Source organism: Syzygium oleosum, unplaced genomic scaffold (genome assembly GCF_021117445.2).
Source record: "Syzygium oleosum isolate NSW1041296 unplaced genomic scaffold, Sole_v2.1 Sole_v2.01, whole genome shotgun sequence".
NCBI lineage: Eukaryota > Viridiplantae > Streptophyta > Magnoliopsida > Myrtales > Myrtaceae > Syzygium > Syzygium oleosum.
Window position 1 is genome coordinate 13,766,759 of NW_026607485.1, and position 18,655 is coordinate 13,785,413.

Here is an 18,655-nt window from a genome sequence, read left to right on the forward strand (position 1 = left end):
ATACCCCCTCCTGACGGCGAGATGACGAGCCTAGAGACTAGCCTGGCACAGTCTGGACTTCAGCCTGCGCCTGCAGCACCTGAGCATTCGGGGGCCGAGCACGAACCGGAGCCTGAAGAATCCCATGCGAGGTATGATCCGATGGACGTGGATCTCGAAGTAATACTCGAGGAGGAACCAGAAGACGAAGACCCTGAGGACGAACCTGAGGAGGCACCGGAAGAAGAGCCTGAGGATGAGCCTGAAGAAGAACCGGAGCCCGCGGGCGAGCCAGATTATGAACCAGAGAACGTTCCTTGGTACGATCCCGAGTTTGTACCAGAGGACGAGTTTGATGCGGAGCCAGTCGAGGAGGAGCGGGTCGAGGTTCCAGCGGAGTCGGGTGATATAAACAACCCGATTGAGATTGAGGCCGAGCCGGAGTCGTCAGAGGAACAGACGGTTCAGGGGGAGTCAGACTCGAGTGCCGAGGAATCAGACTCTGAGTGGACGCCAAGCAGAGGGCGTAGGGGCTAGTATAGGGGTTGGGAATAGGTTTTTTTTTGGAGTGTACAATTTTTGGTGATAGGGTACCCAGGCTATCGATCATTTTTGACATCGGTGGTTAATAGTGTAGAAGTTCGGTGTGCTTGTATATATTGTGGTTTTGTAAATTGTAGATATTATATAAGTTTGAATCAGTAATGGGTGTGGTTAATCTCCCCTATTTACCCCAGTTATTTTTGTCCGGGTATCGATTGTGGCTTTCGCTGATTGATAAATCTCTGATAAGTTTAAATTGGATCGGCGATACCCTAGGACATCGCCTTATTCGACCAGAGAAGTGTGTCGCGTGCTCGATGGGTTCGGGGCGTGACACACCTTGTGACGCCCCGACCTCGGGGTTATAAACGTGACGTCCCGTTAATTATTATCTTTTGTTACACACAAGCGGAAGCATAACTCGGGACAATCACAATCAATACACAGCGGAAATAAGACAAGCAGCATCATGAGCAAACCTTATGTTTATAATTCATGCGAACATGTTTTAACAAGCCCTTCGGGCCATGGCAAATAACACATTTTTTTATAGCCGATTACAAATGGCAAAACTTGACTTGGGTTATCCTATACCCACTATGGCTTCTCGCTCCTCGCTTCTTCACCTCCACCCCGGTCCCGTCCGCCTGGCCATCTCACATCCCACCCGTGGCTTTGTCCAGGAGCCGGCCCGCCCACACCGCCAAAGCACCGTTAAACCTACGCACGGATGAGGCACCAAGTCCGTTAGGCGCTCATCGAATCGTCACAAGCATCGTGATTCGACGATAGGCACGGTCTTCTCTGACATCTATCATGGTGAGCACTTCGGCTCTCTGCTCCACGGGATTGCCAACGCGGGCTGGGGGAGATGCCATCCTACGGACCTGAAAAAGGGGAAACAACGGGGGATGAGTCGGGGAGACTCAGCAAGTAAACCTACTAATATCAAGCGAGGACGAGGGGATCGCCATTAGCACAAGTCAGCCGTTACCGCACCCGCATCAATGGCAGATCAATAGCAAAGTTCATACAAGAGAACATCAAGCATGGCTATAACATGTGCACCTTGCCATCCAAGTCTCGGTTCTATCTCCAAAACAAACGTCAAACATGAAACATGATTAAATCGAGAAATGAACCAACCACAACCAACCAAATGACCGAGAAACGGTCCAAGCAAACCGTGTCACAACGTATCACAACTTCCTTTCCCGATATTACGAAGTTTACTTACCCTTAACGAAACCAGAACTAGAGTAGAAAATGGATGGGAAAGACGACGGCCTCAGGATCTTGGCAACTCACGGTGTCGACCCCTTTCTTTTCTTTCCCTTGACTTTCTCTCTCTCAGTTTTCTCTCTCTCTCTTTCTCTTTCTCTTTCTATTTCGGCTCTTTCTCTCTCTCCCCATCTCGGCACACACTCTCTCTCTCTTTTTCTTTCTCTCTCTCTCTCTCTCTCTCTTGGCCGAATGGCCTTTCTTTCTATTTATAGAGAGACAAACTTGGGGCCAAAGCTTGGATGAGGTAAGCGCACGTGTCATCGGGGAGGTGAGGTAAGCGCGCGTGTCACTTGGGAGATGAGGTAAGCGCGCGTGTCATCCAAGCATTAATAGCCTAAGCCAAAAATCATGAAGAAGATGGCTAATTATGTCTTCCTCTCTCTCTCCTCAAGCTTGGCCGTGACCCTCTCTCTCTCCCCCTCCTTGCCATGGCTTCCTCTCCCTTTCTTGGTCAATACTTGATGGCCAAGACTTCAATTAATGGCTTCATAAAGGCTTGTGGAAAAGAAGGCCAAGCAATAAATGAGAGTAATGATGAAGATGATAAGGTTTGACTTAGTCAAAATTTCTACGGTTTTCTCCAATCAAAGTATAAAATATCTCATTTGAAAGCTTGGAACGTGTACTTTAAATCACCAGAAGACACCAAGTCCAAATTCCAACGATCTCGTATAGAAAATGCTGAATCTTTGAAATCCGACAAAACCGGACAGCTTTGCACTGTACACGAAATTGGACTTAAAAACATAGTAAATGGACTTCAAAAATTCTAAAATTTGAATATGTCATAAACAAGACCTTAACAAACATTTTTCATGAAGAACATGAATTATGAATATTTCTGTAAACACCATTTTTAGTAGTTCAAAGACAGACTAAAAACAGTTCACTGGAACAGCATTCTTGTTTCTCAAAGTAAGCTCTGTCCCGAATCCAAATCATCTCTTAAAATTCCCAAATTTATACACGTTATAAAAAAGGAAGTTCTCAACAACTTTTGTGAAGGAAACTTTTCCAAAATCTGCCCAGAAAAGCTTGTAGAAAATAAAGACGGTGTGAACATCACCGAAATACCCATTCTGGGCAGTTTCACACGGTCCGAAAATCAGTCCATCGTACTATTCATATCAACTCCAAAAATTCTGAAATTAAAGTATGTAAAACTTCAAGATGTTTGGAACAACTTTCAAGAAGGAATTATTCTGAAATTCGGATCAAAAAAGTCTCCCCAAAAATAACAAAACAAAGGGGTACAAAGGATCCGAAACTGGGTTTTCCAAAACAAGAGAAAACAATTTAGTTCTGATTTGGAAAACCATCAAACTTAAACCATAGCCATTTTCCAGGGACTGAAATTGAGGATAATACAATTTACCTGCGGCTTCCCAGGCCCAAAATCAGGATGTGACACACCTCGTGGTCAAGCGGAATCACCCACGATCCACTAATATGACAACGGCGAATTGGTCCCTAACTATCCTTGGATCGGCCTACATTGGCTCAAAATGTCACCTCGACAATTCTATGGTTGAAAGTCAGTTCATGATTGAGTTTCTTTAGTCGCGCGAATTTAAATCCCCAATTAGCCTTTCTCTAACGGTTAATATTCCCGGAGTGATCAATTCCGGGCGAGATCTAACTACAAGCACGTCTATAAATCCTCCATTTCATAAATCCCAAGTGGGTCGGATTTCATAATGTCACAACCACTCCCCGACGAAAGTCCTATATGACAGCGTGAACTTTTTCTCGGTAACAAGTAAGAGATATTTACAAGGTCTTTCTGTGTAGGTAATCTGTAGCTAACTCAGTTAATGCGTAGAATTGACAACCAGCTCACCGAGTAAGAAAGATATAAATGAGACGACAATATATCACCCCCAACACTTTGGTGTTGTACTTTCCGTATCGTACAAACTCTTATCATACGGTGTCAAGGACTTAGTCAGTCTCTTGCACAATGTGCTTTGATGGTCAAAATTAGCAATATATCCTTTGAAATGATGACGGAAATTTAGTTTTTCAGGTTTCCACTAATGTTGATTCCTTTATATCAGAAAAAAAAAAGGTAAAAGCTTATAGCTCTCGTTCCAAAGGCTAATCAGTGTTACATGTCAAAGCCAAGATGATATAAATTGTTCACACTCCTAAAATTTAAGATTTAGCAAAGGTTGCCAGGGGAAATGATGCAAGACAAGGTCATCATCTATTTCCAAGATGGCTTGTGCATAACCCCCTGCCAGGAAACAGTGGAAGTACTTGTGCCAAAAAGTCTTTTGTGACGATGTACCTATAGTAGAAAGCAAGGTCCCAAATTGAGAAGTGGTCTCCCAAGGCACTCTTTGTTTCACCTTATAAAACCGGTTAATTGCCTAACCGTGCAAGTCTCACAGTTCCAAAGTTCCCAATTTTTTGAAGTCCAACACGAGTTCAACCCCCCCCCCCCCCTCCCCCAAAAAAAGAAGAAGAGGAAAATAGCTGCATTATTCAACTATGAATAGCATAGCTCAGCATCCATGCATCCTTCTTTGGTTTTATCAAGCCTAGTAAACAAAGCCAAAGACCCAAGATTAGATTGACAAGTAAACTTGCAAACGCATTCATTCAATAGAAGTCACGGAGTTGTATTTACAAGGATGACACATTCAACTTCATGCTGTTTTACATTTAGAGTGAATTTGAGTAGAGCTCTTATGCATCTTGTGATGGATATGGACAACTGATTGATCATCTTGTGATGGATATGGACAACTGATTGATGGAATGCATTTCATGACCGTCATCATAGAGGTCCCTGATGATCTTTGAGAAACCAGGTGCTGACTCAAGAGCATTTTAACTGAAGTTGCTCTTGGCATCGGAGTCTGAAGGCAGCCTCAACACAGAAGCAGAAGGATTCCTGGAAAGCATAAGATTTCCTTTGACATCTTCACCTCCATATTCTTTCAATCGTGTGTCCATGATGATTTTGCACGATCCCCACGTCTCAGCCATTATTAATCCCACACCATGGTATACTAAATGGTCCGTGATGCTGTTACCAGTTACCTATCCGTAGAGACGCACTCTCATCAGTCGTCCACATATATTCTTGGTAACAATGGGCGGACATTCTCTACAACAAGCTGGTCTATCACATGACTTATTGTGTCTAGCATGACAAATCCACAAAATAATTGCTTGAACAAGTAGCTACGACTGAAACTACAGAGCTATCACAAACTTTCTCAACCTGATAAACCAGACTATCAAATCCTATATTATACAACCATACCTACAACAAAGTAAACATTCCAATTACATGTGAACAGTGACATAGAAAAGATTGTGATTAGTCACTAGAGAAGCAAGTGGAATCAAATCATTTTCACATTATCTCACATCAATATGTTTATCCATGGCTATCTTTGAGCTAGTTGCCAATAAAAATAAGCATTAGAAGACATACAATAATTAAAATGTGTATAATTGCACAAAGCTTAGGGCTAGGTTATCAGCCATTAGAGAGAGAGAGAGAGAGAGAGAGAGAGAGAGTGCATAGCAAACATTATTACACGTCTTAAACTTTGGAATCGGTATGAAAAAACTCATGATGGCTCATGCAGGAATGAGAATAACTCAAATATTTCTGAAAAGTCATGAGCACTACCAACTACCTTGCTTCGTTAAGAAGATAAAAAAAACAAGACAGTCATATTTTATACACTGAAAAAAGAGAGAGTACATACATTTCGTTAATATAAATGAGACTTCTCCACGTAGATAGGTTGAAAGAAATGCAAAGCAAATTTCAAATTCAATCAACGACATTCCCCATAATATATATGATATTCCGTCAAGATCAAAAGCCTTACCTCCCTAGGAAAGTGATGGTAAGTCTTCTATGGAAACCGAGAATAGTACAGAGGCAAATGAGGCACAATATCATGTCCATTAGTAATACGAATTGTATTTGGTACGCAGTCACTATAGTAAGATGCAAACGCTGCATTGCCAATACGAGGTTGTCCAAATGTTAAAACCTGAACATTTCGTGCTTCATGATTGACCTAGAAATGAAGTGTCCCCAGTTATATAAGTAAATCAAGCAACTGCTGGTCTTGGAAAAACAGCTTCAGCACACATAATTAGACAGCCAAATAACTTGAATGTTAATACATCAATGGCCCTTTCAGGACGGAAAAAAAATACCACACATCAATAACCATGTATTGCATTTCACATGCAATGTTGAACAATAGAACATCCCTTTCTCTCCATGAGGGTTGAAGGTCTAGCGATACTTTGTCAAGATCCCATCCATAATTTTCCCAACACCAAACCCCACACCCACAATAAAACCAACCCCACCCTCAGCCCCAATAAAAGGTGTTTATAATATGGAATAGTGGGATTGGGGGTGAATTTACAAACAAGGCGCATTTAAATGCTGCCACAAGAAGCAATTGGATGTTGGTGGTGTGAGTCACATCCTGATAATGACAAACAAAAAATTCCAGGTTCATGGTGAAAATGCCCCTTGAACTCCAAAACTTACTGTCATAAATAGCGAAGCAGAAACTAAATCTAAAAAAGGGCCATGACGCATGGGCATGATGTCGCAATCGGCTAAGAACAATTTTCAGCAAGAAACCAGAAAACAAAATTAAAATTTTAAATCATTTGTGTTACGACAAGATGTTAAACTTGCTACAAATACTTCGAGAAAAGGTATAGTCTAAAGTTTATGCAAACTATGATCCTACCATAGGCCACATGAATGTTTGACTCTCAAAAAAATCACCACTTGTCATGGAGAAGAGAATCGATGGGACATGACTTTGAGTTGGGTACCATTTCTGGTACTAGTTCCGCAACAGGTGCCTAGAAAAGTACACTGGACCATTCTATTTAATAAAGCTGAGACAAAAAGCATAATTTAGACATGAAATTTGGCTCCATCCTACAAAATATCTGGTCCAGTAGTCTGTCTAAAGAGGAGCTGCTTCATTTGATTAGAGACAGACAGACAGAAACAGCGAACAAAACACAAATTTAGGATCGATATATAATCTATCTTAAACTACATTAGCACTTTAAGATTACATGACATGAAATTTGAGCTTCAAGTACCTAAAAGAGTTGTATGTCCGGACCATAAACATATCAACAATCTCATAAAGTTTCCAGCATGTAAACTTTGTAATGGATAGTTGATGTCTTTACCCACCACATTTAAGTATTCAACCACCTCAAAGCTCCAAAGCCTAACATGTACGACTCAATTCACGCAACTAGATACTTCAATAATTGGTGGTTCACGTAAAGTGCTGTTTGCACCCCCATTCTGCTTGTGTTTTGTTTATGGGTTGATTTTCCAAAACGTAAGAAAACAAGATGCTATGTATGAAGAATTGTAAATATACATATGAGAGCCATAGAAAGTTCAAGATCCACATAAAGAGTCTAGACTTTTCAAGGTAGAGTTGGCAGAGAAATCCAGATAACTCCTAACAAACCAAAAATAAACAGTTGGAAGAACACGATAGAAAAGAAACCAATAAGATTCACAAGTCCCAGCCATAACAATTTTTCAATTTATCTTACCACAAGATCAAGCCCGCAAAAGGATGCCATAGCCCCTCCCGCAAAATGCCTTGTCACCATGACGTTGATGTCTCCATATAAATCCTTGACTCTTATAACAGCATTCAAAATACTAGGTCGAATTGATGTATTGTGAAAAGCATAATTGTAACGCCCCGACCTCGGGGTTATTAACGTGACGTCCCATTCATTGTTATCTTTCTTTAAACACAAGCGGAAGCATATCTCGGGACAATCACATTTAAAAACAACAGCGGGATTAAGACAAATAGCATCATGAGCAAACCTTATATTTATAGGACACGCAAACATATTTTACAAGCCAACTTATTCAATTTTAGCCATTTACACAACAATAACAAGTGGCTTGGGTGTCCTAAGCCCACTACTTCGGATTCACAGCTCCGAGCTTTCCCCGAACTCCAACATGGCTCAAACTCCCCCTATCCCCGCTGTCCGTTCGACCATCCTATGAACCTGAGAGGGAAAAACGGGGGATGAGTCGGGGAGACTCAGCAAGTGAAAACACTAATATCAAGTGAGGATATATTGATCGCCGTTAACATAAGTCGGCCCTTACCGCACCCGCATCGATGGCAGATCAATAGCAAAGTTCAAACAAGAGAACATCACGCATGGCCACATCGTGCACACTTTACAAACCAAGGCTCGGTTCTATCTCAAAACAACATCAAACATGAAATATGATCAAATCGAGAAATGAACCAACTACGACCAACCAAACAACCGAGAAACGGTCCAAGCAAACCACGTCACAACGCATCTCAACATCCTTTCCCGATATTAAGGAATTCACTTACACAACGATAAACAAAACTAGAGAACGGGGGTCGAGACGGGTGATTCTTGGTGGTTCTCAGGCTTAAACACGAACATTCGGGCCTCGGACGTGGCTTCCTCACTCGATCGAACCACAAGAGAGACACGGGCTAGTCGGTAAGCTTTTTCTCTCTTTCTTTCTTTCTTTTTCTCTCTTTCTCAGTCATGAATACAAATAAAGAAATAAGAAGGAAGGTTGGCCGGAGCTCTCGGGGTGTGGAAATGGCATGAGTTTCTCCCTTTCTCTCTCTCTCCCTCACGGCTGCTCTTTCTCTCTCTTTTTTTCTCTCTCCCTCTCTCTCTCTCTTGGCCGAATGGCCTTCTTTCTATTTATAGAGAGACAAAACTTGGGGCCAAAGTTTGGGGTATGAAGTCATGGCATATGTCATCCAAGGATGAGGTCATGGCTTAGGTCATTTGGGGCATGAGGTCATTGCTTACCTCACATGGCCATTAAGAACATAAGCCAAAAGCCATGATGAAGGTGATAAGCTTGGACCAATAAATGTGACTTCCACTAGAAGATTTAACCCTTGACTTGGTTAATTTCGTTTTCCCCTGGGATGACCTCCAATCAAAGTATAAATATCTCATTTGAAAGCTCGGAACGTGTACTTTAAATCACCAGAAGATACCAAGTCCAAATTCCAACGTTCTCGTATAGAAAATGCCGAATCTTTGAAATCTGACAAAACCGGACAGCTTTGCACTGTTCACGAAATCGGACTTGAAATCATAGTAAATAGACTTAAAAAATTCTCAAATTTGAATATGTCATAAACAAGGCCTTAACAAACATTTTTCATCAAGAACACAAAATCTGAATCTCTATGTACACACCATTTTTAGTAGCTCAAAGACAGACTAAAAACAGTTTGCTGGAACAGCATTCTTGTTTCTCAAAGTAAGCTCTGTCCAGAATCCAAATCATCTTGTAAAATTCCCAAATTTATATACGTTATATAAAAGGACGTTCTAAACAACTTTTATGAAGGAAACTTTTCCAAAATCGTCCTAGAAAAGCTTGTAGAAAATAAAGACGGTGTGAATATCACCGAAATACCCATTCTGGGCAGTTTCACACGGTCCGAAAATCAGTCCATCGTACCACTCATATCAACTCCAAAAATTCTGAAATTAAAGTATGTAAAACATCAAGATGTTTGGAACAACTTTCAAGAAGAAAGTATTTGGAAATTCGGACCACAAAAAGTCTCCAAAAAAATAACAAAATGAAGGGGTACAAAGGATCCGAAACTGGTTTTCCAAAACAAGAGAAAACAATTTAGTTCTGATTGGGAAACCATCAAACTTAAACCATAGCCATTTCCCAGGGACTGAAATTGAGGATAATACAATTTACCTGCGGCTTCCCAGGCCCAAAATCGGGATGTGACAATAATAAAATCCATGATGAACCTAACTCAATCCAAATCAGGAGTATCCACAGGTTGCAAGAGGCTTATCATCTCTTGAACTCACCATGGCACCAGGCATGCAAGGGAGCTCATGTCAAGCTGTTTTCAGTGGAAATCTTCAACCCAATTCTGTATGCTGTAGACATAAACAGAAGTAATCACTAACTGAAATGCTCGAATGATAAAGAGACATGACAAAAATTTTCACAAAACAAAATTAGTGAAGTATGTAATCTCCTCGTGACTCCATCTAAAATTACATGAAAGAAGACCCATTTGCCTTGTGTACACATTCACCGAGGCTGCTCTTCTTGGCTTAAATTTTCATCAAATCCTTTGCATGTCAATTTAAGGGGAAGAATAGCTAAAGTTAACATGCATACCTATGTTCTTGACTTGAGTACCTCTGAAAGCTATAACCACAGCATTAAGGTCCCTAGCAACCCCAACATATGCCTACAGGTGGTTTAGAAATAGAGACAAACAATTAGATGCAATTCAAACATAGAGGCATCACAAGCATTGCAAATTGGTAGGCTACTATAAAACAAATTATATACCTGTAAGCAGTGTTGAACGTCAACTATCAATTCAATGATGTCAAACCCCTGCTTTCCAACCAAAACGCATTAATAACCAGTTCATGAGCTCATAAGACAAGGCATCATATGCCCACAAAATCTCATCTCAAGAATTTGGCTATTTAGTACTAAGGATCCATTCTTCTCACAACCTTAGCAACAATGTCATACTAATAAGCAGTCAAATTACCTTGGTCTTTCCATCACATCTAGGACATGTCCAACTAAAAAGTTCTGACAAATCTGACATGTAAACCTGCAATAAAAAGCTTTGCATTAAATTGCAATTTTATTGTATTGAAATGGTGAACCTAATGCGTAACAACAAGAAGCTCTAGGTAAATGTGAAATTTTTTTTAAAGAACACTTACGGCAAATGCATACACCACCAATATCGTGGCAAGAGTGTGATTGTAAACAGTTTTATGAGCCTTGGACCTCACTCTAAGTTCTGCATTTACCAATAGAAAAGAATTTCAGATTGAAATGCGGTCACAAGTTCATTCAATTACAAGCAATGAAGCAAGTTCTTATGTCTCTTGCAAGCTATTTTGACAAATCAAGTGAGGGGAATACTTTAAGGAAACATCAACTCAAAACAATATTCGGTATATTTTTGCAATCCTCCTTTGCGAACTGAAAGAACTATCTACACAATCCAATGCAATGAAAGGGGAATAAGTAAACAACATAAGGCTCCACTTTCCCACAAAGCTACTCTACTAAATCCTACAGGCTACAGTCCATTGCTCAGCTGGACAAAAGCTGAATAACCAATATTCAATCACTGTGAGCACTCCACAAATTTTATCCCCAAAGTAGAAACGGTAGAATGAGATCTACACCAGCGGAATCATTCAGCTGTAGTTTGCCCCATTCAATCAGGCAATATAACTACACAACACGGTCAATTTCCCCCAACCCTGAAATGCCTAATCCCCCAAATTCACAACACAAATCTCACTGCCCAAGCTCAAATCCGACGTACTCAATACTAGAGCCTGTATATTCGCACCTTCTCGCCCCACTTGCGGCAATCAAGCATGTCAGAACCATCACCCTCAACCACCACCTGTTACGCTCCATATTCTTTATGATCCTTCCTGGTTTGCCCTCGGGATCTTCTTCTGTTGGCGGGCATATTCGGTGATTTCGTCGTTTGCGTGAGGGCACTGAAGGAAGTTTTGATAAAATCGGGACATTGAGAAAGAATGCGCGGCTATGTCTTCTGTTGTATTTTAGCCTAGAGAAATGAGACGTGCTTTTGGACTAATTTGGGTTTTACCGTTCAATCAATTGGTTCAAACCATACACTAAAATTAAAATTGATATCAGTTGTCTGTTTATTTATATTGGTGGAGGTATATGAAAGTGCAATTACTACATTATGGCGGCAAGCTTTTGGAGTCAAATATTTTCAAATTCAATCTAGAATTAATAATCGGTACTGCAGATCAAGCAAGTCGGGAAGTAACTACTATTATCACCGAAGCTCAGGCCCACATGAAGAAGTTCAATCACCTCCATATAGCCCATTGCAAGAGAGAGTAATTAGATTGCAGATTGGGTCATCAAAGCCTATCGTAACAAAACCTTACCAACCCCCCCCCTCTCATTCTTTTGAATTTGTTGTGTTCTAAATGTGAATTTCATGTATTCTTGAACTACTTAACGAGAATTCTAAAGCTTTTGAGACCAAAAAAAAAAAAACTTATTGAACTTGAGTGATGGGCAAATTGAGCTTAAGTGTGAATTATAGAACCGATTCCTCTTGGGCTGTTCGAGAAGCAGACTTACTATTACGTATCAATTCTCGAATATTTCTTAGAATACTTATCTTTTACTGGATGCAATAGTTTTTGTTTTTCTTTTAGATAAACATACTTACAGTATTTGAGTTAATTCATTTTGTCTAAGATTAATGAACTATTTATAATATGAATACATTTGGAACTGATCACTACCTTAGAAATCTTGGCATTGTCATCCCATAATTGCTCGATTGAATACACGAGCCGTACGATCATCGGGAATTGAATACTTTACGTGTAAAAGAATATTATATAAAAGAAAAGGTCCATAAACTTGGGAACAAAGTCAGCGGACTTTTTCCCCGACTATGTGCCAAGTAGAAAGAGTTCATAACCTCAAACAACAACAGTCACAAATGTACTTTTCAAGAATGCAAAGGGTGTGAATGAATTTTCTTTTATTTCACATTTAGCTCAAAAGAATATAAAAAAACAAGAATTTCAATGGGCGTTACGCATCATATTTGGTGGCTCTCACAAATTTATATTGGTAGTGGAATACTTTTATAAAAGTACAGTGAAATTAGTGCACAAACACAACAAGAGGAAGTGAAGAACAAGGTGTAATTCAAGAGCGTGAAGGGGTGAAATGATAGATTTTTGTAGAGAACAATCCTCAAATCTCTTCATTTATAGGTAGTGTTGATAAATCACTCATCAAACTTAGGTGCTAATAAGCACAAAACAGATTTATATACCTCTCATGTTTTTACCCGAATCATACACTACTCGTTCACGTGGAATGAGTTAAAAAAGAAAAGGGATAAGTGCATTCAAAGTTCTAAAACTTGTCACGAAAATGTAATTGAGTCCTAAAACTTTCAAAAAGTGCAAACAAGTCCTAAAACTTGTCACGAAAGTGCACTTGAGTCCTAAAACTTAAAAAAAGTGCAAACAAGTTCTAAAACTTGTCAAATTGGTTCAATCAAGTCCTTCCATTGATTATACTTTTTGAGAATTTTAGGACTTGTTTGCACTTTTGTGACAAGTTTTAGGACTTGTTTGGACTTTCGTGACAAGTTTTAGGACTTATTTGCACTTTTTGAAAGTTTTAGGACTCAATTGCACTTTTGTGACAAGTTTTAGGACTTCTAGTGCACATATCCCAAAAGAAAAAAGATTGAACATGAAAAAATTGTAGCCCACCCCAAAATGTGGTGACCCAACAATAAGCGGGTCAGACTGTCTTTCATGAATTTGCAAATTTGAATCACATTGGGTGCAAATCATTGGCGAGTTTGTATCCTGCTTCTGTGCTACCTCATGCGGTGATATTTCCTAACTTCTAGCACATTAGTAAGACAGCAATGAGAGGCCTGTGTACATACATAAACTGAGCAATTTTGGTTCAAACTTAATCTTCCATAGCGAACGAGAGACTGTAACGTTAGAGGAGAACTATGTCGATTGTCCCCCTCTACCCTTTTAATATACGATGAGAAAAATCGCAGCAAGGCCGGGTCGGACCACCTCTAATCCTCGAGCCGCAGGTCCACCTCGCGCGTGAGCTGACGCACCCTTCAATTCTGCGGTGGGAAGCGAAAATACAATTTGCCCCCTCTCTGACTGGTGGGAAAAATGAAAAAAAAAAATCGAAAAGGAAAAAACCACTCCAAAAGATAAAGAAGGAAAAGCGAAAAACCGTTTAAAACAAAAATATGAAAAAACGAAAAACCCTCCAGTTTCGAACGCCGACTCCGATACGCCTCCGAATTTCCCACCTCACTCCGACTCTCTCCTCCATTTTTATTTCAGATCGTTCTTCGGATTCCGATTCGGCCTCTTACTCTCTCTCTGTCTCTCTCTCTCTCACAAGCTGCGACGACCACGATCGATCGATCGGTCGGTCTCTGCCGAAACAGGTTCTTAGCTCTGCCATGGCCAGGCCCCCGAACCAGCAGGCGTTGACCACTTGAGGTTGCCCTGTGTGGTGACTGACTGTTGCTAGGTTTGTTGTTTCTGCTGTTCTGTTCAAAGATATCTTCCAGAGAAGTCTAAGCACCAGTAAGATCACTGGAGAGGGCAGTCCAAATGAACCATGGAGCAGCGTGAACGGTGAAATGATGGAATAACATGATGAAACAAGTATCATATCTCGGTCAGTACCTCTCGGAGGACTCCACACGGAACAAAAAGTATTGCAAGAGATACTGGTGTGAACCCCCGACTAATTGGTAAGCGGGTGCATGATTTTTGGGGGAAAGTTATGTCGACTAACTTGCCTAGACGTTGACTTTGTTCGATTCGCATGCTGGTTTTAACGGACAAACATCAACACTCTTTATCTTAAAGGGAAATTACATCTACGAACCACCCAAGATGGAAGGGAAAGTCTGACATGGACTTCTGGTTTAAAAGGGATTGCCATATGACCCCAATTCAGTTAGATCAGGTGGACCTTTCGATGTCGAAATGGTGCCGTTAGATACTAGATTTCAGGCACATGTGAATTTAGTAAGATTGATCCTAGAAAAATGCAAAATCTTGGTCCGCATTGATAGGTCTATCGCGCAGTTACAGCACTTCATTTTATTAAATTTGAATTTCTGCATGACTCTGCACCACTTCCCAAAGGAGCCTAGTAAAGTGGAATGTTTTAAAAGCCTAAATTTCAAGGATTGAAGAGTCTACAAATTCTCAGTGCTTGCCATTGTTCCTCGGTGACTATAAGAAGACCTTCAATCAGTCACCTAACTTGCCTATCGAGGCTTTCTCTGTGAGGAGCTGGGATCATGGAGCTTCCCAACTCAATTGGATCCCTCGTAAGCCTTGAACACTAGTCTTCCAGAAACTGCAAATCGATAAAGACGCTACCGAACTCAATCTAGAGTTTGGAATCGCTTGATGAATTGGATTTGTCGAGCATGGACATAGAAGAGCTGCCTGGTTCGGTCGGGAGCATTCGAAAGTACTGAAGATGAGCTTCTCTGCCATAAGAACCATATAGAGTGCAGTATGGAAGCTAGAGAAGCTTGAAGAAATAGATGCAGAGCTTAGTGAGAATTTGTCAATAGACTAATGATATCTGGAGCTTTTCGTCTTGTAAGATCTTGAAACTGATGTGTGCTGAGATACACCAAGTACCGAGCTCCCGGAAAGTCTCACCTGTCTACATATTCATACCGAGTTGATGATGGCATTTCCGATGCTCAAGTTTGAGACAAAGAGCTTCAACCTAAATAAAAATAATTAAACGAATAAGTACATACATGTATATATGACCATTTATCAGTTAAAGGGGAACAAATTACTTCTAGAAACTCATTTTAGAGGTTTAATTACTATCTATTAGAACTAAAGAATTACCAAGTTCAATAGGTGAGTAATGGTGTCTTGAACGAAAAGTCTATCGCAAGGAAAATTACCTCATGAGCATGCTTTCAGTGGTCTAAATTGAATACTTTAAAGGCCTGCCCACATAGGTTGCCGCATCATCTTTGAAAGATTTATAGATTGTTAAAAACCATGTCCCTAGGAAAATAATTGCCGTTGCTGCCATACTTAAAATTCGATCTTCAAGTTGAGTTTGCGAATATTCCATTGATGGACTATTGGTGGTAAATTGAGTGATATCCTATCTTGTAATAGAGAAACAACCCAATTTTTTTTACATCATTACTTATGATACTCGCATTCCTTGGACAATGTGTAATTGTTAAGCAGTTCATAAAATTTTGAGTGTGATTCGAAGTTAGATCCGATTTCATTAGGAATCATTTTTAATTGGAGTTCAAAGACCTGAAGATTGCGAAAAGGTTCGAAGTGCACAAGGGTTCGCACGAAAGAGTGGAGATCCGTGAGGAGTTGATATTTTCTTTGTCGTCATAGTCATTGAAGAGGCTTCACTGAACTTCTATGAGTCATTGGACAGAGGTTTCTGAGTCTGATCGGAGATTTGGAATCGCTAATTGAGTTGGATATATTCGATTTATGTATCTAAAGGCTACTTGATTTCATTGAGAACTTGAAAGTTTGAAAGTAGTAAGGATGAATCAGAGTCCCGTGCACTTTGTATATCAAAGAAGATAGATTTGAAAGTGGAAGTAGCAAAAGGGATGTTGAAACGAGAACATGCTTATGTCTATGTGTGTGTGTGTCAAAATCGAGACTTCTTTCGAAAAGTCCTGTCCATCTTCATTTGTCACATAAGCACGTTTCCAGTTAAACCGATGTAAGCTTGACAAAAATTCCAATATGAAGAAAAGACAAAACTGGACATATCTAATTCTAAAACAAATACAATAACTAAATCACAATTCACTAACTCAAAAAAAAAAATGTATTGGTCAATGGAAATAGAACCGGGGGCATTGAAGTGAAACGAAAACTCCCTTTACTCAAATAAGAAAGTGGGGGCACCTTTCATATTATCTCAAATACATTAGGAAATACATTCAAGAAACTTAGATTAAATTTTTTATAGTTATGAAACTAGATTTGATCAATAATCTAATTTGGAATTTGAATTTAGCTTGGGTAGAAATCAGATGCTAGAGAAAAAATAATCTCTGTTACAAAAGGCAAGCAAAGTACAAAGTTTGTTAAGATAAATAAAGCGATAACTTAATCTGAGCATTGGAAATTAGTCCTGAAATTAGTATTGGACTATCTTTCATATAGTTGATCTTAATAAGAGAAAGCAAAGGTTGTTATTCAATGACTTACATTGACCAAATGCAATACGACGAAATATTATGCAGGCTTTTGCGCTTTTGTTCGAAACTTGTTTTTGGATAATTGGGTTCACTTTAATGTTTTCAATAAGCAAATGAACAAATAGTCAACATCGAATAAGATAAAAAGGAAGATATTTGATATAGGTCAAGCACGGCCGAATCTATATATCTAAATCATCAAAGCCAAAGAAGAGAAAACTGTTGTGCCGGTGCATGCCACGTGTTATTGCATCGGGCAAGGTTGGGTTTTCTCGCTAAATGCCATTATCCAAATCCTCTCCCGGATGCCTTTAGGCCCTTGCGCTTCAGAAAAGGATGGCGACTCCTCCGTCCGGATATGATCACGAGGTGTTCTTGAGCTTCAGAGGCCCGGACACCCGAGTAGACATCACCGACTTCCTCTACACGAGCCTGATCGACGCAAGGACCCGTGCCTACAAAGACAACAGAGATCTCCGATTCGGGGAAGAGATGGGCCCGGAGCTCGTGCACGCGATTCACCAGTCAAAGATCTCCATACCCATCTTCTTGAGAGGCTATGCCTCTAGTAGGTGGTGTCTACAGGAGTTGGTCTACATGGTGAAGTGCAAGAAGACTCGGGGGCAGATCATCATGCCCATTTTCTATGATGTGACCCCTCGGGAGGTCCGACTGCAAACCGGGGTCTATGGAATGGCCTTGTCTTCGCACGAAACCAAGAAGCGGTATGGGGATGAGACTATCCGATAGGCTCTCAAAGAGACCGCCGACCTAAAGGGGTGGGACCTGAGAATGCCCAACAGGTGACTCCTTTCGTCATTCCATCTAGAAAATCTTGTCCGGTTAGAATTTGATTCATCTCTGGTTGAGTTCTTGGATGAATTGGTGTTATTTAATATTGAACTGTATTTATTTTGTTAAAATATGTCTCGAGTTTGAGCCCAAAGCGAAAATCTGAATATTCCAAATTGATGTTTTGCGGATGTCCGAAATCGAGCAAAAGGAAATATTGGAAATCATCTTTCCTACTGTGCGTTGAAGAGTTGGACTGAGTTTGGAAAGTCAATCGTCGACGTGTGGCTAATTGCATAAGAGAAATAAAAAGGAAATTAGAACGATATTCTTTCCTAATTCTAGTGGGAGTCACGGTCAACAAAGGGAAAGTCCAAACCATACTTTGTTGACCGAAATATGCAGGTTTCCAATTCTGAGTCGGCCACGTTCTCTTCTTGGGTATATATACATATGCACGCTGTTGTTGATGCGAGCAAACTTGAAGCACCGTTTTCTCTGAGTGCCATGGGTGCCAAATTTCCGAGTGACATCCATATGTGCTGGGTGCTGGGCAGTGGGTTGTTTCGTTGGTTACGAAGAAGTCTTGAAGTGCCGCCATGGATGTAAGTCTTGAAGCTCTGTTTCATTGAGCGTTTGGCGTGGGATTTTCTTCGTGGAATTACACCAAGAATTCAAGTGTTAGCAGCGATTAAATCTTGTGATAAGATTTGTGTACAATTCCTTCGTGAGATTGAGAGATTATTTCGTGAGGAATTGTGGGGCTAAACACTGCGTGAGTTATTGGGTGTAATTGGGGTTTGGGAAACACTTAGAGTGTTTAAGTGACTCGAGTGTGGTTGTAATCTCCGTTGTATCGCTTGATCTATAGTGAAATTTCATGCTGCTCTCCCCGTGGACGTAGGTTTCTACGATCGAACCACGTAAATCTAGTGTCCAATTTATTTTCTTATTTTGTCAATTTTATTGTTCGATCGCTTGGCTTCCGCAACAATTGGTATCAAAGCTAGGCTTGCTTAAGTTAAAGCGAATCGATGGCGACAGAAGAAGGAAAAGTGAGAATCGACAGATTTGATGGGAAGGATTTTGGTTTCTGGAAGATGCAAATTGAGGATCATCTATATCAGATGAAACTGCACTTGCCCTTGTCTAGGGAGAAGCTAGAG

At 40.3% G+C, this 18,655-nt stretch overlaps 1 protein-coding gene and 1 pseudogene across 1 annotated transcript; one reads left to right on the top strand and one right to left on the bottom strand.

Moving 5' to 3' along the window:
• Window positions 1-4,540: 4,540 nt before the first annotated feature.
• Window positions 4,541-11,317, bottom strand: LOC130137728 (lipase-like; annotated as a pseudogene).
• Window positions 11,318-17,033: 5,716 nt separating this feature from the next.
• On the top strand, window positions 17,034-17,447 carry LOC115662115 (disease resistance protein L6-like). Its single transcript, XM_030584298.1, has one exon. The coding sequence runs from the start codon at window positions 17,034-17,036 to the stop codon at window positions 17,445-17,447; it is 414 nt and encodes a 137-aa protein (XP_030440158.1).
• Window positions 17,448-18,655: the final 1,208 nt, after the last annotated feature.

Bases quoted from the DNA above. Each gene is read 5' to 3' on its own strand.
- LOC115662115 (XM_030584298.1), top strand. From the start codon at position 17,034: ATGGCGACTCCTCCGTCCGGATATGATCACGAGGTGTTCTTGAGCTTC.